General features: G+C 40.5%; 1 protein-coding gene across 1 annotated transcript; it reads right to left on the bottom strand.

Annotated features, from left to right (window-relative positions):
• Nucleotides 1–9496: 9496 nt before the first annotated feature.
• LOC147446006 (uncharacterized) lies at nucleotides 9497–18714 on the bottom strand. The gene is made up of 4 exons (XM_086526144.1): nucleotides 17605–18714; nucleotides 17433–17496; nucleotides 9874–9931; nucleotides 9497–9786 (listed from the first exon to the last, which is right to left on the bottom strand). Exons 1-4 carry the CDS (start codon nucleotides 17634–17636, stop codon nucleotides 9701–9703), a joined length of 240 nt encoding a protein of 79 aa, XP_086382270.1. The 5' UTR covers nucleotides 17637–18714; the 3' UTR covers nucleotides 9497–9700.
• Nucleotides 18715–22706: the final 3992 nt, after the last annotated feature.

Raw genomic sequence — 22706 nt, 5'->3', positions numbered from 1 at the left:
TCACAAAAATGGGATAACGAGCGTAGTGCTTCAGAGGGGTAGAGTTTTTTCAAGATCAATGTTCATGATCATACACGATGTCAATGTGATTAATTGTTTGTTGTTCCATTTTTATGTTTCAAAAGAAAGAAAACATGCAAGTCTCCTTGGATGGGGAAGTTTGCAGAGTCCTCCCCAATTTTTATAATAGAAGTGAAGCCATTCTCACGATAGCGTACAAATTTTAGTGCATTCATTAACTGCTTTCTCAATGTCAAAAATCAAAAAATGATAATGCTTACTCATCACACAATTGAATGTCTATCGGCAATGCACTTCCTTGCATCAACAATGTTGGGCATCTTTTGCACTTATTCCGCTACAAGAGACGACATCCTAGGGAGGATGTCCTTCAAGAAGTTTCTATGCTATTGTGAGGACACCACATTTGGTATACATATTGATCAAACCACTAGCAAGCATGACACCATTCTCCCAACAACCCTGACTAGCACTCACATCGTGAATTCTGATACCATGTGAAAGCGCCTCAAGCACTTTTTGTGCTTTCTCAAACGCACCACATTTGGCATACATCTCAACCAAGAGAGTGCCAAGCACAACATCTTTTTTCAACAAGCTCTGGAGATGCTCTTGTTATGCACATCCTGCCAATCAGTGCCCGATAGGAAGCTCATTAAGCACTTTTGTCCTTTCTCAAGTGCACCACATTTGGCATACATATTGACCAAGATAGTGCCAAGCACGGCATCTTTTTTCAATAGCCTATGACTAACAATATAATTCTGAATTTTTGTGCCCATATCAACATCTTCTGTAGAGCCACATGCCTTCAAGATGGATGTGTAGGTGATTGCATCTGGAGAGAGGCCCTCTCTTTACATATCAATCAAGACAGTGCCAAGCACGACATCTTTTTTGAACAATCTCTGACTAACAATAAAATTATGAATTTTTGTGCCCATATCAACATCATGCCTAGAGTCACATGCCTTCAAGATGCATGCATAGGTGATTGCATTTGGACACAGGGCCTCGGTTCGCATATATATTGACAATGATTCCAAGCATAACACCTCTTTTCAAGAGCCTTTAACTAACAATATAATTTTGATTTTTTGTGCCCATATTAGTATCTTGCTTAGAGCCACAACCTTCAAGATGCATGCATAGATGACTCCGTTTGAAGAGAGGCCCTCGCTTTCCATACATATCGACCAAGACCGTGCCAAGTAGGACATCTTTTTTCAACAGCCTCTAGTGGTGCTCTTGTTCCGCACATCCCACAACTAGTGCATTTGAAGATGTGACATTTTGGACAGGAAGCTCCTCGGGCACTTTTTGTGCTTTCTTAAGAGCACCACATTTTGGCCTACATATTGACCAAGACAGTTCCAAGCACGACATTGTTTTTCAATATCCTTTGACTATCAATATAATTGTGAATTTTTGCACCCATATCAGCATCTTGCGTAGAGCCACATGCCTTCAAGATGCATGCATAGGTGATAGAATCTAAAGAGAGGCCCTCACTTTTTATACATATTGACCAAGATAGTGTCAATCACGACATCTCTTTTCAAGAGCCTTCGACTAACAATATAATTGTGAATTGTTGTGCCCATATCAGCATCTTGCATGAGACACATGCGTTCAAGATGCATGCATAGGTGATTGCATCTGGAGAGAGGCCCTCATTTTGCATCTGTTCAAAATGGACAAGAGCTTTTTGGCCATGCCACTATGGGAAATCTCTTGCAATCAATGCATTTGAAGAGTCCATACTCCGGACAGGAAGGTCCTCGAGCACTTGCATAGAGCCACATGCCCAAAATGTAAGCATAACTTTCAAGATGAAAGTATAGGTGACTGCATTTGTAGATACACTTGCTTTAAATCTGTTGAAAACTACCTCGAGCTTTTTGGGCCTGCTCTTGTTGCACATATCCTGCAATAAGTGCATTCCAAGAGGCAACATTCCAAAAAGGAAGCTCCTTAAGCACTTTTGGTGCTTTCTCAAGCGCACCACATTTGGCATTCATATAGACCAAGATAGTGCCAATCACAACATCTTTTTCTAATAGACTTTAGCGAGCAATATAATTGTGAATTTTTGTGTCCAAATCAGCATCTTCCATAGAGCCACATGCCTTCAAGATGCATACATAGGTGATTGCATCTAGCGAGCGAAAACAAACTAGACCTTTCTCCTATGGGGTAAATCCTAGAATCAGTGCATTCCAAGAGTCCACACTCCAAATAGAAAGCTGAAAATAGCCTGAGATTTTTGTCACTCCTCCTATTTTGTGTCTGCTATGACTAGTGCATTCCAATATTTTGCATTTGTTGAAAATAGCCTAGAGCTTTTGGGCCCTGCTCTTGTTGCACACATCCCACAATTAGTGCATTCCAAGAGGCAACATTCCTGACAGGATTCTCCTCAAGCACTTTTTGTCCTTTCTCAAGTGCACCACATTTGGCATACATATCGACCAAGGCATTGCCCAGCATGACATCTTTTTTCATGAACAACCCCTTCTAATAATATCAACCTGAATTTTTGTTCCCATATCATAATGCATAGATCCACATGCCTTCAAGATGCCCGCCTAGGTGATTGCCTCTGTTGAAAATAGAATAGAGCTTTTTGTTGTGGCAAATCTTGCAATCATTGCATTCCAAGAGTCTACACTCCGGATAGGAAGTTGAAAACAACCTAGAGATTTCTAGCCCTGCAAGCTCTTGTTATGTGTATCCCACAACCAATGCATTCCAATGCTTTGTATCCAGTGAAAACAGCCTAGATCTTTCTTGTGCTACTCTTGCTGCGAACATCTTGCAATAAATGCATTGAAAGAGGTGAGATTTTGAACATGAAGGTCAAGCACTTTTTGTGCTTTCTCAAGTGTACCACGTTTGGCATACATATCGAGCAAGATAGTGCCAAGCATCACATTGTTTTTTAACAACCTGTGGCACTGCTCTTGTTGTGCACATCCTATAACTAGTGCATTTGAAGAGGCGACATTCCAGACCATAAGCTCCTCAAGCACTTTTCGTGCTTTCTCAAGCATACCACATTTGGCCTACATGTCGACCAAGAAAGTGCCAAGCACGACATCTTTTCTCAACAATCTTTGACTAACAATATGATTGTTAATTTTTGTGCCTATATCAGCATCTTGCATAGAGCCACATGCCTTCAACATGCATGCGTAGGTGATTGCATCTAAAGAGACTCCCTCGCTTTGCAAACATATCGACCAAGATAGTGCCAAGCATGACATCTTTTCTCAAGAGCCTCTGGTGCGCTACTCTTCTTATACACATCCCGCAATCAATGCATTCCAAGAGGCGACATTCTAGACAGGAAGCTCCTCAAGCACTTTTTGTGCTTTTTGCACGACATCTTTTTTCAACAGTCTCTGAGTAACAATATAATTTTGAATATTTGTGCCCATATCAACATCTTGCATAGAGACACATGCCTTCAAGATGCATGCGTAGGTGATTGCATTTGGAGAGAGGCCCTCGCTTTGCACACACATATGAACCAAGACAATTCCAAGCATGAAATCTCTTTTCAACAGCCTTTGACTAACAATATAATTGTAAATCTTTGTGCACATATTAAAACCTTGCATAGAGCCACATGCCTTCAAGATGCATTTGTAGGTGATTGCATCTAGAGAGAGGCCCTCCCTTCGCATACATATATGATATTGACCAAGGCGGCGCCAAGAACGACGTCTTTCTTCAATGGCTTATGGCCAACAATATCCACTTGGATGATCCAATATCCATTTTGGGTTGAGTTAAGCTCTAATACAGATGAGCCACCTTTAGATCCCCATAGAAACAATACATCCCCCTATATTGAAGGGGTTTTCCTACTTTATTGTGCCTTTTATGCTCTGCTTTTATTCACAATAAACAGGTGGAAATAGACCCATTCTTTTGCAAAGTTGAATTTGCAAAAAGAACAAATAGCCGTAAGTATATATGTAGATCTAGAGTAGAGTAGTGTTTTGTTCACCATGGAGCAAAGTAGTGTTGAATAGGCAATAATGTCTCAAAGGTATCAAATAGTTAGGCTTAACTCCCTTACCGAGTATATGTGCAGGGTCTGGACGAAATTCTTCCATAAAAATGCCGACCTTTTGCAACACCAACCTCTTCACCAACGTTAAATGGTGCAAGATCCCATGCTCTTCAATCCACCATACAATGATAGCGTGTACAAGCTCTATTGTCTTTGATGATATCATGATATCAGACACTCTCTCTTTTGAGGGGTGGAGACTGCTTATAATCTTGTGGGTCCAAAAAAACTAAGGGTCCTATTTTCCTCAAATGAGATCCTGCCACATCCATGCCCCATCTTCTTGTCCATGTAGTCTCAATTAGCTCTAACTAATACGGCTGGTCGCCTTCGGCGACCTCTCTCTCTCCCCCCCTCCCCCTCACTCATATAAACCGAAACTCACCGGATGCAGCAAACTTTGACATGTGGCACTGGAAAACTAGTCTCCTTAATATATAGTATAGATATACATCTTTTTGAGAGAGTTTGAGAGAGAGAGAGAGAGAGAGAGAGAGAGAGAGAGAGAGATAAAGCAGAAGCTCCTTTTTTTTAGACTACCGTATGGCAAACACATAAAGCTCTGGTATGTTTAGGGCGTTCATTGTCCTTTACTATCGAAAAGAACTAGCAAAATTTTGATTTTTGAGTAGAAGGCAAGATAGTCAACTCAATATTATACATAATACAAGACACTAGTGACATGAAAAGTTCCTTAAATTCCTTCGGTATTTGTTAAGGGGTGGGAGAAATTTAATTCAAAATTGAAAGAAGACAATGCTCACTTGTCTAATTTAATAAAACTGCAATTAATTTTTAACATTTTCATTCTTTATGTAGTCATCATAGAAATTTGATGGCCCATTTACATATATAAACACGAGATCTTTTAAAAAAATAGAGAGGATGCGCATATGAATTGAGTAAACTCTACACAATTGAGATCTTTGTTTCTCTCGCTAATCCTCCTTCAATGTTTGTGACGTTGAGATGATGTTGTTCAGTCAAGATGAATCCGATGAAATCAAAAGAATGTAACTTTAGCCACATGGATGCGTGGCCTTTGGCTAAGTGAATTTTGAGGTAAATTGAGCCAAAATACACACATACAAAGAATTTTACAGTTTTAGACCCTACAAACACCATGATTCAATTACATCAAGCTTATACACCTTTTACACTACAAGCTTTTTCCCTATTGCTCTCATTCCCTCTTGAGCCAAAATACACACTGACAAAAAAATTTACACTTTTAGATCCTAAAAACATCGTGATTCATTTACATCAAGCTTATACAGCTTTTACACTACAAGCTTTCTCCCTCTTGCTGTCGTTCTCTCTTCCTCGATCCCGTACTTCACAGTTTGCATATAGCCTAGTTTCCATGTTCTAAGTTTCCTTGCTCTAAGTTATACCTTATGAGTCTTCCCTTCCAGATGCCTTCTCTAATTCTAAGTTCTCTATCCCTTACTCTCAATTTTCCTTCCTAATCAAACTTTGAGTGTCTTCTATTGGCTTCAAAGCACATCTGAATGCTCTTGAAGCCCACTTGAATGCCCTCACCCTCACTGAATGCCTTCCATTGCAACTTCCTTATCGAATGTTCTTGACATCCCTCCTACAATTACCTACTCCATGTTTTAATTGGTTGCCAAACCCAAAAACCCACAAAATTTGTAAAGCCCACAATTTGATCCCAATTGCCAAAATTCCTTGAAATATTGGACAGCCATTGTGGCCAAAAGCCTATGTGCAAAAATTCTTTTTAAAACTTGAAGGCCAAGTTCCCAAAGAACCAAATATTGTTCAAAGTCCGAGCAGTGCTGGAAAAAACCTTTATCCCACACATACACAAATCCCTTTAAGCCAATCCTCATGTGGAAATTTTACAAAATTTCACTATTTTAGTGTAAAATGCAAGCGGACTTTTTTCTTTTCAATCTCCTCTCAACCGGTTATCTTAAATTTCTAAAGGGATCAAGGCTGAGTCGTAACACACCTATTCCAAACACTCGCCAATTTTTTGGGCTTTTCTCACAAAATTTGTAATGCTCACAATTTGATTTGAATTGCCAAAACCACTTAAAAACCACTTAAAATAATGGATAACCATTATTTGATTTGAATTGCCAAAACCACTTAAAATAATGGATAACCATTGTGGCCAAAAGCCTAAGTGCCCAAATCCTTTTTGATACTGAAAGTTGAAGTGCCCTATTTGACCAAGTGCCCAAACAACCAAATAATGGCCAAAGTCCAAGCAATGTTTTGGGAAAAACCTTTATTTCAAACACACAAATCCCTTTACAAAAAAACCGAAATTTAGCTATTTTCCTTGCAAAATTTGTGCGTAATATTTTCCTTTTAATCTTCTTTGAATAGATTGTCTTGAATATTTTTCTAATTTTTTCTTATGGAGATGTGAATCCTCCTGACCAACTTCATCATAAGGTCAGCATTCTTCTCAATTGAGCATGGCTTTGCTCTGTTTTCCAATTAGACCCCACATTACTGTGGGACATGCAATCTTCGGTCAATGTTCTATTGAATATGACCTTGTTGTCATGGCTAATTTTTTGAAGGATGCATTGATCCTCGATCTTGAATTGAAAGGGGAACACAAAGTAACCTTGCTTTTTTTAAAGAACCAGATGTGGTTATGTTCTTTGCTGGTAAATTGCCTCACATGCGTGAAATCACAGCGTGAAATTGATAAGGGGTTTCAGTACTCAGGAGTCAATCAAATCTTTAGTGCCATTTCTAGATTGTTTGAAATTATGTTTTTAAAGCTTGAGGATAAATTGGCATTTCTGTCAGCTTCTACCATTGTTTTGTGTGGACAAATAGTCCACATTATCCTCTGGCAGCCCATTAAGTTGATTAAGGATGAATTATTGACAAAATGCCATGTATGGGTGGAATTTGTGGATCTAACTACGTTCCTGTGGCTTTATATTGGAGAATTAGTAGAGTCTCTTGGTAAAGTCCTATTCACCCCTACCATATATTTTCCTAATAGGAACAAAGCATGTATTATGTGGCAAACATATCAAAAGTTTCTAGGAACCCTACAAATCGAGCTGCAACCTGTAGGAAGACTAGTTATTTACCTTAAATGGGGAAAACTACTTGGATCTTGTTTCCCTTGTGGTAATCTTGGGCAATTCTCCAATTGCTCCTTCGGTAGCCAATGGGATCCCTTCATATCCTCGTAGCAAGAATATCGTTCCTAAAGAGCAAATTTATGGTAAAAATCTTGCTACGAGAGAAAAAGGGAATTCTCCCAGTGCTAATGTGACACCTGCCAATATTTCACCCACTTATGGAAAAGCTCCAAGGGCTAGAATCCCTTCTAACCCTAGAGGTTGTTGCTTTTATGATGTACCAAGTGTATGTTGATATTAGCGTTTTATGCAACGTTGCCTGCTCAAGTGAATAAAGACGGCTTGTAGACTTCAAGTTAACGACCTCGTTGCCTTCAATTAATAAAATCACTACTTCTTTTTGAAGGACTTGTCTGCTTCTTAAATTTTCTTGCCTATGAGACGTGAGCAATACTTTACAACCTAGTTTCCCTATATACGCACATAGAGCATTATGAGCTCTTAAGCTTCAAAAAACCATAGAGAGGCATACATTGATGTGGATCAAAAAACCAAGCTTCAACAAGCTCATATTCCCCACTTTGAACTGGATCATGTTTGTTGTCTTCACGCCCTCTACAAGGTCAAGCCACTATCGGCTCTAATTCTACTTTAATGAGCGGGACTAGGTGTGTGTCTACATGGAGAGCAAGAGTAAGAGATGACACCACGAGTGGGGTGGGGCTCTTGTAGCAAGCCTATGATCTATAACTCCATGTTATCATGTGCGATAAGAATAATGATGGTTAGTAAATGTAAGTGTTTAGCAATTGGACATGGTCGGGGACACATTGGCCCTTATACCTAGGTTGTAGGTGTTAATGTAACCTCCATAGTCTGATAGCGTTTCCTTTCCTACCATCCACTAGGCTTTGATGGTTTTAGTCAAAATACAACCTTCATAACATCAAGGTCGATGTTTATCAAGGCTTGAATTGAGGCAAATGTCGATGGTGTGATGGTGGCATCGATATCAAGGCCAGTAACACAAATGATGGGGATAGCTCCCACCGGATTGTCTCTATACATACGGCGAATCTCTAAGGACCTATTTCTTGTATTAAAGACCTAGTAAGCAAATGAAAGTAATTAAAGAATGGGTGATTGGATTGAAGTATGTATGTACGTCTCCAGCCACATTTGTTGGTAAATGCATGAGGCCAAAAAAGGAAAATTTTGGGGGTTATTGCGGTTAGGAGAAAACCCCCTCATAACGCATGGAGGCTTAGGATATAAAACCCCAACACTAGTGGGACGCTTCATTGCAAGTAGGAGGTACCAGCTGAGATGAATTTAAAAAATAGAGCATTAGTGAGAATATGTGTGTGAACAAAGAAGCGATGTCTAACTTGGAGTCTTGAGATGTGAGCGAAGACGAAGGGCAATCCAGGTGGAGGCCATGCCCCTACCTTTCCATTTTGGATATATAGGGCAAGGAGAGGAGGCGCAGTGTGTGTATTTGCACAGGGTGGGGAGGTGCAAGTTGAAGGGGGGAGGAAAGGGTGAGGTAGGAGGAAAAGGGTAGGAGGGGGTAGTGAGGTGCAACATGCTGGCTGGGCGCGATGGTGAGGGCCTTAGTAGGACTTAGGGGATCAAGGAGTGAATCTCTAAGACAAAGTAATGATTTTTATTTAACGTAAGCCAATAGGGGTACCCAGTAGAGAATTTGAAAAAAAATCGTTGATAGGGAGAATCCTGTTGCGGGTGTGAAGGGGGGAAGAAGAAAGGAGAAGAGAATTTGAGAGAGAGAGAGAGAGAGAGAGAGAGAGAGTCGGTTTCCAACGCACTAGCTTGTGTGACCCGCCTACCGGCGGGGCTCTCTCGCTCTTACTATGACACACATGGTATTCATAAGTTGTGCTTGTATGATCTTAATTAGTTTTTTTTCATGGTACACACACACACACACACGCACACACGCACGCAAAGAGCGCAACATGGTTTTCATTCCAAATAGGAGCCAATAGTTTTGTTACAAAACAGAGGCTTCTTGATAAGAGAGTAATCATCAGAAACATCATAAGGGATGAAACATAAGGAATCCCAACCCCAAAAAGAGATCACCATCAAACCAAAACCATTGTAGAAGGCATCATTTAGGTTGAAAGCGAAGCTTGCGATAGACACGAGTTCGCACCCGTAACACCCAAGGTCCAATGTATCGCACACTTCGTCCAAGCCGCCTTGGAGTATCATCGACAACATACATTCTCACTTTCCAATTCTCTGCTTCAAATCCAAAGGAAGCTAGTGCATTTATGGGCCGTTGATACCCTATCTCTCTAAGAGAGACATGACCCCATCCTGCTGCCTCGTCTAGCTCTAAGGCAACATGATAGTATCCTATGAGTCCTAAATAGCACGTGGACCCATATAGACCTACCAATGGATGGGCTGGATAATAGTGTTTTTTACAAAAAAGAAAGAGTATGTTAAAAAAAATCCAAGCCTATTGCAAGACATAAATAATAATAATTCAAAAGCCATACCTTATGACATCAAAGTCTTCTAAGATATGGACAACATCATTTGCAGGTATGGGTCCCCTCCAAAAAAGTGGATCTATGCTTCATACAACACGATTAGTATGCTTTAATCATTCAAACTTTAAAGGGAGGCTCATTTTTTTGTAAAGTTTCAACAAATTACCTCGAATATATTCAGATACCCTATCCATTGTGTATTTGATTGTAGATCGACTGGCCATCTATAAACAACAACAAAAATTAAGATTAATATAAAACTTCATTTAACAAAAAGTTAATGACAAAGAGTAATGCATGGATGAAAGATAGTATGATACCTTAAACATTTCTGACCTCTAGCACTTCTTTGTAGACAATGTTTGGGCTGCAAGCCATTGGATTTGCATTTGAGTTTGCCATCGATGTTTGACTACCATCTATCAAAATCTTTATGGCAGTAGAAGAACGCACGCGAAACATTGCTACGTAGAGCTGACCATGAGTAAAAACAGGTGTAGCAAGGTACAAACCTAAGAATCCAAGTGTTTGACCTTGTGCCTTGTTGATGGTCATTCCGAATGCAAGTCTCACAGGAAATTGTCTGCGCTTCATTTCAAAAGGTAATCCTTGAGAACCTCCTATGATAAAGTCAATCCTTGGTATGAACACATTGTCTCCAACATGAGAACCTGTGATTACTTCCGCCTCAATGACCCTGTCATAAAAATGCTTACATATCAATCTTGTCCCATTGCATAAACCACGCCTTGGATCTAGGTTGCGAAGGAGCATGATTGGAGCATTCTCTTTCAGGTGCAAGCAGTGTGGTGGGAAGCCACCACCAAGATCCAATGAGTTTAAAAACTCTATTGGATATAACCCACCATTACAATCTAATGTACAAAGAGAATCTGCAATCAAGTTTTTTTTGTCAAGTCCTCTCATTTTATGCATAGCCAAGTCATTGATTATGGAAACATCCTTATTGCGTGGTGCAAGAATACCTCTATCCCTAAAGAAGCTTGCATGTCTTTGGACATTTTGTAAATCACCATATATACTGTGAATTAGGCCTTGAACATTGTTATCTTCGAGTATCATACTACTTGGAAATGCTACAGTATCAAGTAAATCCCCATGACATACATTCCCATTGCCAATGTCTAGTACCCATTTTGCAAAGTGTCTCTCAACCAAGTCATTGGAACAATGAAGTACACGCATATTCTCTATTAGCTTCAGAGTCTTCACATGTTTCCACACATAAGATCGGCACAAAGAGGCATCAACAATATCTGCTCGACTTCCTTTGGGCACAACTGGTAAAATTTGTCTAAAATCATCCCCAAGGAGAAACACCTTTCCCCCAAACAATGCATCACTTTGCATAACATCTCTCAATGTCCTGTCCAAGGCCTCAAAAGCATAACAATGGACCATGGGAGCCTCATCCTAGATGATCAATGATGCTTATCTCAAAAGCTCCGCAAGTTGACTATTTACTTTGATGTTGCATGTTGATTCAGAATGCACTTCTATTGGTATCTTAAATCTCGAATGTGCTATACGTCCATTGCTAAGAAATAAAGCTACAATTCCCGAGGATGCACATGCTAAAGCGACATTCTGTTGACCACATACACAACAAAGTAGTGCATTATAGAGATAAGTCTTCCCAGTCCCACCGGGTCCATCCAAGAAAAAAACTGTCCCATTGGATGAGTCAACTGCTTGCATGATTTCGTTATAAGCAGCTTTTTGTCCACAATTCAAAGATGCTTCCATACGAATGGCTAAAGTCATTTTCTCGTTTGCATTGAACATCCTCTCTTCTGCTATCAAACCACTCCCACATTCAGATAATACAGAACGGTCTACTTTGGGCATCCCAGAGTAGTCACAAAGTCGTTTCCCATATGATTGAAGCAGAGACTCCAAGCTACATAATGCTTGATTCTTAGCTATCTCATGACATACATCCTCATCACTTGTACATTCATGCAAATCATAAACATAATCCTCAAAAAGCTGCAAGGAGAATCGGTGCCACATTGTACCTGGACATAATGGCTCACAAAATACCAAGATCATAACAAATAGTTGTCTTAATTGCAAGCCGGTACTTGTACATGATGCCTCTTGCAAACACATAAACCATTCATCATCATTTTGTAGCAAACCCCTGGCACTGCAAGCTTCCTTGAAAGTGGCATAGGTTTGTCCGTTGAAAGTGCAAAGCTCCTCAAATGATTTACAACCCTTGCATATGGTAAGCAGCATACTCAAATAATAAAAATCGCCTGCATTGGGAACAACATTGTACATTCTCCCTATAGTATCACCTCTTTGCCTATGTGACCACACTTTATTAGTGGGTTTCCAAACCCATTCAAAGGGAAAATCTATATATAATAAATCATTTGCTTCTGGATATTGTTGATTCGCTACAAACCACTCTGTAAGTGTTGGCTTTCTATTATCATCATTATTCACCAAATTGGACATGTCAGTAGAGTCTCCAAAAGCAACCATATTCTGTTGTGGAAGATGCACTTGCAAACGCAATATATCAAGCTTTTCCTCATGCAATGAGAATCCAAAAATTCTCCAAATTGCCTTTGATGCGGATACATAGCGTGCATCTAAATAACTCTTGATTTCATCAAGAACACCTTCTCCATCTTGGAGCACAACAGTGGCCCTATCATGTCCTTTGTACACATACTTATAGAGATACTTTACTGTTGATATGGTTGAGCATATCTCTACATTGATGTGAGCTTTATATCTAAGAGACAACAATGGATTATAGGGAACAATCCATCTGTTATCAAGCCTCTCTTGCTTTTTAACCACATATTGACCATCATCTCGCCGCATATACCTTGGATATCCATCACCATCAACAGAAGTAGATTCACAAAACTCGCGTGGGTATTTGAATCTACATCTTCGATCTACCATGCATGGAGCATTTGGATCCAATGCGCCACACGGACCATGAACATTGCAATGACTCACAACATCATACAAATCAGGAAATAAATTTTTATCTGGAAGTTCAACACAAATTACCATTCTATCATAATGCCACATCTCTGTCGGCTTATATTCGGATGCAAGAATCAGTAAGATATGAGCATGGGGAAGACCTCTCTTCTGAAATTCTATCACACAAACATGTCCAACAACCTTTCCAAAGATAGCCCTTTTAAGAAGCAAGTCCATCAAATCTTTGAATTTATGACAAAAGACACGTGTAGTCAAGTCAGGAAGATCAGAAGCAGTCTGTCTTGGCAATAACGCATCTTCTATTTCCTTCCACCTTGGGTTGCATGTGAAAGTTATGAATAAATCAGGCTTTCCTCTCTTACGTACAATTGCCATAGAATCTTGATAGAGCTGCTGCATGTACTGAGGTCCCCCCACAAAAGATGAAGGCAATATTAATACAATTCTTCTTCCAACATTAACACCCATGACCCCATGCGCATTGTCACTGGAAGCAAGAATGTCTGCAAGGCCTCGATACACTTCAGCACGAATTGATCTCTGATTGTTTCTAAACCATAATAACCTTGCCTCCTCCATAGTACTATAGGCATCAACAATGTATTGCTGCAACAATCGTCCTCCACGTAAAAGGCATTCTGTGGTGTCACTCCTAATCTGCAACCTAAAAGTGTAGTATTGTTTTTGTGTAATAAATTGTTGCTCATTGGGAGTTTGCGGTATTTATGGATGCCACCCATCCTCTCCATTAGGAAATAATAGAACATATAGTAAAGGCATATATGATGGATGTAGGTTGGAGATCCTTTTAAGCCCCCCATCACAATACTGCAATGCAATATCACGATGGCCGATGTTGCTCTCATCTCCTTGCCCTGGCATAATTGCTGCAACCTCAGATCCACGACGTGGAGCTAAATATTGCCAACCATTTGTACGCTTTTCGGTAATGATCATCTTCATGTTTGGGATTCCTTCATTCCCCATTGTTGTAGCAGCAAACCAAAAGGCATTTGCATATGGGTTAACACAATGCATCATAGCCTACAAACTATGCAAGGAATCTCTATCTAAATCTGGCACATAATAAAATCTGTTGTTGAGATCATTCTCTGTATCAAAAAAGTACAATTGTACAAAGCGAGGGATCTGATCCACTCTTTCGCACGGTGTCATGGGCCCAATATTATGGTAGATGGCACCGTGAACTTTAAAAGTGTACACACCTCTCCCTCGCGTAAGTTGCTCATCAACATGAGCACCCAAAGAAGCAAAAGGCAATACATGCATTATTATATGCTCTGATGTGTTTAAGAAATTTTTTGCTCTTGGTAGTACCACCTTGCATCAATTCTTTGAGAGCCATTGGCGGATCACTCAAAGGAAGTAATTTGACTTTTCTTGATAAGCAACAATACTTACCTACAAATGTGCGTATAGACCTACCTTCAACCTTCCAAGCACATGCACCACAAAAGGAGCACACAAAATTTAAGCCACCCAAGTTGTGGACCAAGCATTTTCCATCGTAGAGGGCAAGCATAGAGTCATGCTTCAAGATTGTTGCATTTGGATAAATGCAACGAATAGATAGACAATAATGCTCAATTTTAGAGAATCCTCCTTCAAAAACAATGCAAGGATGTTGTTGTTGACCCTCCCAATTGTTGGCAACTCCAATAACGGAAGGTACTTCTAAAGGTCTAGTGTTTTGACCATTTGTAGTACAATTTTCAATATGCATAGCCATTGCATCCATTTGTTGACCGTCATGGCTTAAATGCATGATATTCACACAATCTCATAAAATACCCAATGGGATTTGCTGCAAAGATCGTTGAGCCCTAGCCCGTGTAATTTCTCGCCTAGCTTTTCGAGAAATGTTGCACAATCTAGCTCGATGTGTGTGTCCTGGGGACAAAACCCGTGGTCCGGACACCATCTGTGTTAAATAATTTTTTTTAAAGGTTGTCAATAAATTTGAGTCTTCTAAATAGGAAGATTTGCATCTATCTAATATGAGACACCAATCTACTTGTCCCTGACTATTTGTGTCACATAAGTTTGGCATGAATTACTTTTCATTCCATATCTCCATTTCTCCCCCTTTCGCTACCTGAGAGAGAGAGAGAGAGAGAGAGAGAGAGAGAGAGAGATACTACAATGATAATTTGAAGTTTTGCAACATCATTAGATCAAAAAACATTACATTTTAGGATAGGATGCAGTAACACCCCCTTGTGCGTTAGGCGTGGCAATGATAATTTGAAGTTTTGCTACAACATTAGTTAAAAAAACATTACATTTTAGGATAGGATGTAGTAACACCTCCCTGTGCGTTAGGCATGACAACACAACTAAGTATCCTATCAATGGCATTCAAGTGATTAATTGCAATTTTTAAGGTCTTCATCTCAGACCCTAAATCTGCTACATGCGCTTTCAGAGCTTCAACTTGCTCCTTGTGTTTTTTAAAGGTCCTAATCTCAAACCCCAAACCTATTACATATGCTTTCAAGGCTTCAACTTGGTCCGTGTGTTCCTTGAAGCACAAAGACAATTGTTGCACAACCTCATTCTGAAAATTTTCCATGAATGTATAGATTTCATGTTGATTGATTTCCAAACGTGCAGTTTCGTCCTTGATACCCTGCAATGCCAAAATCACCTCCTCTCGAAAGGTGATGTGGTCTTCTTCACCTTGAACTTGTGTGCAAACCTTTTGTAAGTAGTTTTTGCACTCTTGTTAGACAGCTTCGTTGCGTTCACAAAGTCCATGAATGATTTGTAAACGCTTTGAAGGACCCTCGCAATTCAATTGCCCCCCTAATCTGGACAACTACTTTGCGGCTCGCACGCTATTGCACTCCAGAGGTATAGGCATGATGACTTCATTTACATCATGATCTCCTTGAGAAACATTCCCAGAGTCGGAAGAAGGACTATCCATCACTGAAAAAGAATAGATGCATCGATTAATTGCAAGCGATCATGAAAATGTATGTTGGTAACAACATGTATGGTTAAGTAGAAACAAATTATGATCAAGTGGAACAACTTAGGTCTAAAAAGAGAGAGACACTTGTCACTGCTTAGTCATGGAGGTGCATATAGCATGAATATATATACAGAGGGAGATAGACAGATAGATAGCTCGGCCATGCTCTTTGGCAACAGCTGCAGCTAAAAGAGCTGTGGGGAAGCCCGCCATGTGGCAAATTATAATTAATTATAAACCTAGTCATGAGATTTATATAACATGGATATATATAGAGAGGGAGATAGAAAGATAGATAAAGGGGAGAGGGGGGGGGGGGGGGGGGGGGAGAGGGGGAGAGACCACATTCGGCCAAGCATCAGGCTTTCATCTAGAGAGACGTCTCCACTTCACATCCACTAAAAATAGGCCATAGCTTTATGGCCCTAGCCCTATCTATTGTTGGCAATGTGCTTCACTTGCCATGGTCGCACTTAAAAATGACCAAGTTTTTCATATCAATGCATATTCAACCCGATTACGATAACCATTGGTAAAGGCTTTGACAAAGATTACATGCAAAATGGCCATGAAGTCAGTGTTGCACCTCTTTCCTAGTGTCTGGGAAAAATGTGTCTCATCTTAATATTGTGGCGTTTTCAAAGATGGGTTCTGAATGAGAATCACGTGTCGATAGCTGCATGTGATTATCCAATCATCTATGTGCTTTGGCCTCAAATCCAAGTGTCTATATAATGTGGACACTTTCACATTGCCAATTGTCTTAATAAGGATAGGAGAATTGAGCATATATGCAACAATAAGTAGAAGTACCCATGTGAGTCCTAATCATTACTTAACAATCATAATTTGATTCTTTTCTAATCCCATCTAAATAGTATTTTTTAAGAAATTTTGGAAGAATTATTGAGAAATCAATTTATTTTCTTTAATCTAAAATAGCTCTACAAAATTAATGAACAAAATGAGTTTCATTATTGGCTCACAATGGATTGTGTAGTGTCTTTGCATAGAAGAAGATTACACCTGCTAGTGTTCAAATGGATAGTCGGCTAACTTGAACGTAGTTGAGCTTATTGCACATTGTTGTGTGCTCTATTGGTAATGTTATTGTCCATGCGCTATAGTGTTCAAATGGATGGTAAGCTATGCCCATCCATGAAATTATTGGCATTTTTAAAACTAAAAATGCTTGGCAGCGCTGCATGGCACTAACAGCGGCGTCAGCGTCGGCGGGTATGGCTACAGTGTGGGCACACCGTGCTGCATGGCGTCGGCAGGTACGGTTGCAAGCTTGCATCGTCCATTTCTATCAAAGAAGCGTCTGCTCAGTGCAGATCTTTTCGCTGCTGCCGCCTACCATCTGCATCTTCTGTACGCCTCCCAAGTCGCACGTCGTTTGCAAGCAGTGACGACAGTTGCATGGCGCTGGCTGGTACGTCAACGGGCAAGAGCAAGTGCAGAGGCAAGTGCAGCATCGTGCTCCAATTCTACACCTACATCCCCTCACACAGCAGAAGCGTCTCGCGGAGAGAGAGAGAGAGAGAGAGAGAGAGAGAGAGAGAGAGATCACGACCACCATTGGTTGTGTGTGTGTGTGTGTGTGTGTGTGTGTGTGTGGGGTTCGAGGACAGCTCGAAGCTCAAGGGAAGGACATGCAAAAATTTCAGCCAGCCGAAAAGGCGCACTCGAAAATCAGATGAGAGAGAGAGAGAGAGAGAGAGAGAGAGAACCTGGTGAATGCGCCTTGCAGCAAGCTCAAGGTTGATGGCTGGATCACCTCTGGGTCGACAGTACCTTCAAACAATTCAAATGAAAAAAAGAATACATTAGCTATCTCTGGCAACGTAGAGAGAGAGAGAGAGCCAAATCGTAGCGACAGCCAACTCAATCTCTACAACTCACCTTGCAACACGATCGTCGACTAGCAGTAGCATCTATTTCGCTGATATGTGATTTTATAGCACACAAAGGTGAGTCCAAGGGTCGCTTGCAACGTTTTCTTGTTTTCTTGCAATGCACTTGCAACGCTGGCCGGAGTTGAAAGTGAGGCTCTTTTTGAAGACACGTGGCGGCGTGAATGTAAATGAAAAGGTCACAATTAATTCATGCTGTAGTGACTCCACCAAGTGTAGTGACTCCACCAAGCAAGCATCTCCCTCTTCTCATCTCCTTCCTAACCACAGATACACGCACACACTCCCACACAATGCACTCACATATTCATTATCCTCAATAAGGGGGAAGACAACTATTTTCACATGTGCTCATCTATAGCCCGATAGATGGCAGCGAGAGAGTAGGAGGAGAGGCTCAATGGGCGGTTTGGAATGCCGACGGCTTTGTCTGGAGCGTTCGAAACCGACCTGCCTCTCTTTATACGCCCTCCACGCAGGCTCCGATTCAGAGCTTTCCATCGCCACCCCTCTTTGGTCATTCCCACTCTCCCACAAGCCTATTGTCTTCTCTCTCTCTCTCTCTCTCTCTCTCTCTCTCTCTCACGTGCAGACTAGCAATGCGGGCTCTCTGGTGAAGGTGACTGCGGCGTGCTTTTTTTTAGGTTCGCAGAGCGGGAGGCAAGCGCTGGGTGCAAGGCCCGCAGTCTCTCTCTCTCTCTCTCTCTCTCTCTCTCTCTCTAGGATTTCTGCCAGGTTGGAGAGTGTTTCTCTTCTTTCACACAGCCTGCTCTCGAAATGCAGCAGCAGCACGAGCTGAGACGGTAGGGGGCGCGTGAGCGAGGCGAGGAAGGTGGGGGTGGGTGCGGGGCTGCAGAAGTGCAGAGGGTTGACTGCAAGGCTGGAGGCAGCCGGTGCACGGGAGGCAGGTCGTACGAGGAGAAGGCGAGTGAGCATCGTCTTTGTTAATAGGAATAATTTTTAATAACGCTGATAAGTAACAGTAGTAGTATGAGCTTCTGTCATACGCAGAAAAACACACGCTCGCTCTCTCTCTCTCTCTCTCTCTCTCTCTCTCTCTCTCGCTCGCTCGCACATACACACATCGTTTGTGCTCACAGTCGTTCTTCTGTCACTCCGCTCCTCCCTCTTTTACATTCATGATACACCACACACAAACGCATGATAACAGTCTCTCTCTCTCTCTCTCTCTCTCTCTCTCTCTCTCTCTCTATAGGTAGGCGGAATCGTGACGCAAGGGTTATGGCAGGAGATGGACTGGTGCAGGCAGCAGCGGATGAAAAGGAAAATAACTTAAGAGATGACAGTTTAGGCTATGGTCACGTGAGGCTTAGTTTCGCTGATTAGCTCTGACACGCTGCAGCTTTTGACCTGCTTCGTAACGCAACTATGCCTAAAAAGGCATAGTTATTGCAAAACTATGCCCGGTTGCCTCTGTCATTCTCTTTCTCCTGCTTGCGCCGTGCGCTCCCTCTCTCTACCGTTTGCTCTAGGTCTCCCTCATCTTTGATGGCAAGCTTCGCATCACCGGCTAAACGGTTGACGAAAGCGATGGTAGCAATGGGAGCAATGAATTTTAGAAACATGGTAGCAGGCATGACCACTAGGTTGGTACCACGACCAATGTTCATGTTAAATGTGGTTGCCTCTGCTAATTATGATTTGGATGGTGAGGCTGATATTATAATGAGGCAAAAGATCAAGAAGTTATTCCATGGTACGATGCGATTCTTATGCAGCAAGATGAGCAAGCTATCCGTCTCTCAAATCCTTTTGTGTAAAGTCCTGCTACTAGCTTAATGACCACGTTCTAGCTATATTATATATATATATATCATCTCTCCCTCCCTCCCTCCCTCCCTCCCTCTCTCTGTGGGGGTTGTGTGTGTGTCTATTCATACTAACTAGCAGTAAGCTGCATGATCAAGCTATGCTCTCTCTCTCTCTCTCTCTCTCTCTCTCTCTCTCTCTCTCTCAAAAAGCTTCTACAATTGCGTGTTGGGGTTTATTAAATTTAACTTTGCAAACCTACGTCTTAATCTTATCATTATCACATTTACCTACACAAAGAATTACCCTCAAGTTTCTTCTTTCTATAACTAAACAATTTATTATATTACATCTAAGATTTCGACAAGTTTTAACAAGAAAGCATCCATTAACAAATCAGTGTACACGCTAATTCTGCTAAGACCCAATTTTCCTAACACTAGTCTTTGACGCCCATGTTAGAAAAATTGGGTCTCGGTAGAAAAATTATTGTGTACAATGATCTGTCATTGGATACCTACTTCTAAAAACTTTTAGAAAATCTTAGATGCAATATAAGATTTTTTTAATTTACAAAAAGAGAAAAGTAGAGGGTAATTCTTTGTGTAGCTAAATGTAATAAAGAAATAATGAGATTTAGTAGGTTTGCAAAGTTAAATTCAATAAGCCCCAACATGGAGTTGCAAGAGCTTCCAAAGGAAGAGAGAGAGAGAGAGAGAGAGAGAGAGAGAGAGAGATCGTGACTTGAGTAGCAAGTTGATTGTGCGCCTGAAAATACAAAGGTGTAGTCTGATCATGCAGTTTACTATTGGTTAGTGTGAACACACACACACACACACAAATGGTATATATATAATCTAGTTGGAATTTTGTCATTAAAATGATAGGAGTATTGTACAGGAAACTATTTTGTGAGACGGATAACTTGCTCATCCATCTGTAGAAGATCACATCATACCATGGTATAACTTCCTTATCTTCTACCTTATTTGACAACATTGGTGACGGTACGGACTCCATGATACTACTTATATTGAAATTAGTTGTGTTAATCAAGCCTGATCAATTTCCATATAAAAGAAGATTCACGAATAATCAAAAGGTTGATTGTATAGCTTTTTCAAAGTAAGGCTATGTTTAGATTGTGGAGAGGTGCAACACAAATTACTCAAGTCTTTCCATGAGCAAGGAAATTCACACTTTGTGTGGGACAAATGAAGGAAAAATATTGGTGCAAGTGTAGCAACAAATTGGCACATTAGGAGAAACTTGGACTCAATTTTGGGTCCTGTAAGAAACGTCAATCCAGCATAGAGAGAGGTTATTATGAAAAATACAAAAGTTTTTTGTGGAATTCTATTTCTCATAGTACATACGTAAAAGTTTGCTCAATCACTTAAATGCATGCTCGTACAAAATGCTTTTCGAGAGCCCAACTTAAGTGTACACAAAAATCCATATCTGTGAATCTTAATGAGTGATGTGATCTGCGATGAGAAAAAACACATAAGAGTTGTTTTTAAAATACAAAAATAATACCATGGATGCATCCGGAACGTCCAAAAACCTTAGCATAACTCTTTAAAACTCTAAAATCTCACGTCTCTAGCTCAAGATATAGCATTTTTAAGCATAGGGCCTCATGCGGTCCAAACCAAGCGAATGGAGGTCCCAGAGACCCCTCAAGGGCCTCTATTTGCTTGGTTCTGACTCCTTCATAGTCTTAAATAATACATATCAATCACTATCAAGTATGATTGTTCGAATTTAAATTGCAAATACTTCATAAAAAGGTGATTAATGCTTGTGCGAGATGCACAAGTACAAGTACTTCACTTTATAGGAGCAACAGCGTCATAAAAAGGCGTTTGGCGCTTGTGCAAGATGTGATTATCAAGCGCCTTACTTTTCTGATGATAGTGACAATTTCACCAAAATGATTTTCATGAACATTTTCAAAATGAGAAAAAATGTTTTTTCTATGTAACATTAGCCTTCTTCCTAATGGCTAAGGAGCATTCTCTCACTAGAGCTAAAAGGCCCGAAAATGAGTCTATTTCTTTCCTAATGAAGACATGGTAAACCAAGATTCGAAAAATCAACTCTCGTCCGCATTGTGTGTTGCAAAAGTGTTTCAACTCTCCCTCTTTTGAGGGGTGGAGGCTGTTTGTAATCTTGTGGGTCCAAAAAATCGAGGGTCCTATTTTCCTCAAATGAGATCCCACCACATCCATGTCCCATTTTGTTGTCCATGTACTCTAAACTAGCTCTAATATACATCTTTTTTAGAGTGTTTGTTAGAGAGAGAGAGAGAGAGAGAGAGAGAGAGTGTTTTAAAAAGCAGAAGTTCCTTTTCTTTTGGACTACCACATGCAAAACACATAAAGCTCTAGTATGTTTAGGAAGTCATTGTCCTTTAGTATAGAGAAAGATTCACTTTTTTAAAAAAAATTGAAGACAAACAAAATTATACTTTGACTAAGTCCAAGATACGGCCCGATCATTTTACAAAAGCTCAAAATGGCAAGGTAAGTGGTTAAGAAAATTAATTAATCCAAAGATGTATTTTAAATTGAAGAAAGGCATATAATCAAACTCTTGGTCATTGATGAACCATCTTTTTCACGGGAACTATTCATGCTTGGTTGCCATCATTATGCCGCACTATAAAGAGGTTCTTTATATTAGCGATGTTAGCATTGCGATGCTCAAATGTAAAATTCACAGCATCGCTATACGCGTCGGTATGAATGTCGCGACGCACATAGCGACGTTGATAAGGTAAAATAAATAAATCGAGAGCGTCAAAAATTGAGATCTCAGATTTGAATTTCAATGCTCTAATGAAATAGGTATACCCGCGTCGCTCTCTCTCTCTCTCTCTCTCTCTCTCTCTCTCTCTCGTCCTCCACACACACACACACACACACAAGGAGAGGAAGAAGAGCCAGGTATGCTCCTTTCCTCTCATGTTCCCTCCCCCCCCTCTCTCTCTCTCTCTCTCTCTCTCTCTCTCTCTCTCTCTCTCACACACACACACATACATTGTGTGTGTGAGAGAGAGAGAGAGAGAGAGAATGTACACACATGCATAAACAAAAAATACATACACACACACACACACACACATTGAATGTACAAAGAATGTACACACACATGCATAAACAAAGAACGCATACATATACACATTGAGAGAGAGAGAGAGAGAGAGAGAGAGAGAGAGAGAGATAAGAGGAGAAAACAAAGAGAGAGAGAGAAGGGGGGGAGCAAAGAGAGAGAGAGAGAGAGAGACAGATAAAAATAGAGAAAATGAGAGAAAAT

Source organism: Adiantum capillus-veneris, chromosome 12 (assembly GCF_014529385.1).
Source record: "Adiantum capillus-veneris isolate H3 chromosome 12, ASM1452938v2, whole genome shotgun sequence".
NCBI classification, from domain to species: Eukaryota; Viridiplantae; Streptophyta; class Polypodiopsida; order Polypodiales; family Pteridaceae; genus Adiantum; species Adiantum capillus-veneris.
The sequence above is the reverse complement of the archived record's forward strand: the minus strand, read 5'-3'. Positions and strand labels throughout refer to the sequence as shown.

Coding starts and splice junctions, on each gene's coding strand:
- LOC147446006 (XM_086526144.1), bottom strand. CDS start 17,636: ATGCTACTGCTAGTCGACGATCGTGTTGCAAG. Junction 17,497..17,604: donor GTCGACGATCGTGTTGCAAG/GTGAGTTGTAGA, acceptor AATTGTTTGAAG/GTACTGTCGACCCAGAGGTG. Junction 9,787..9,873: donor GGTATCTGAATATATTCGAG/GTAATTTGTTGA, acceptor TATGAAGCATAG/ATCCACTTTTTTGGAGGGGA.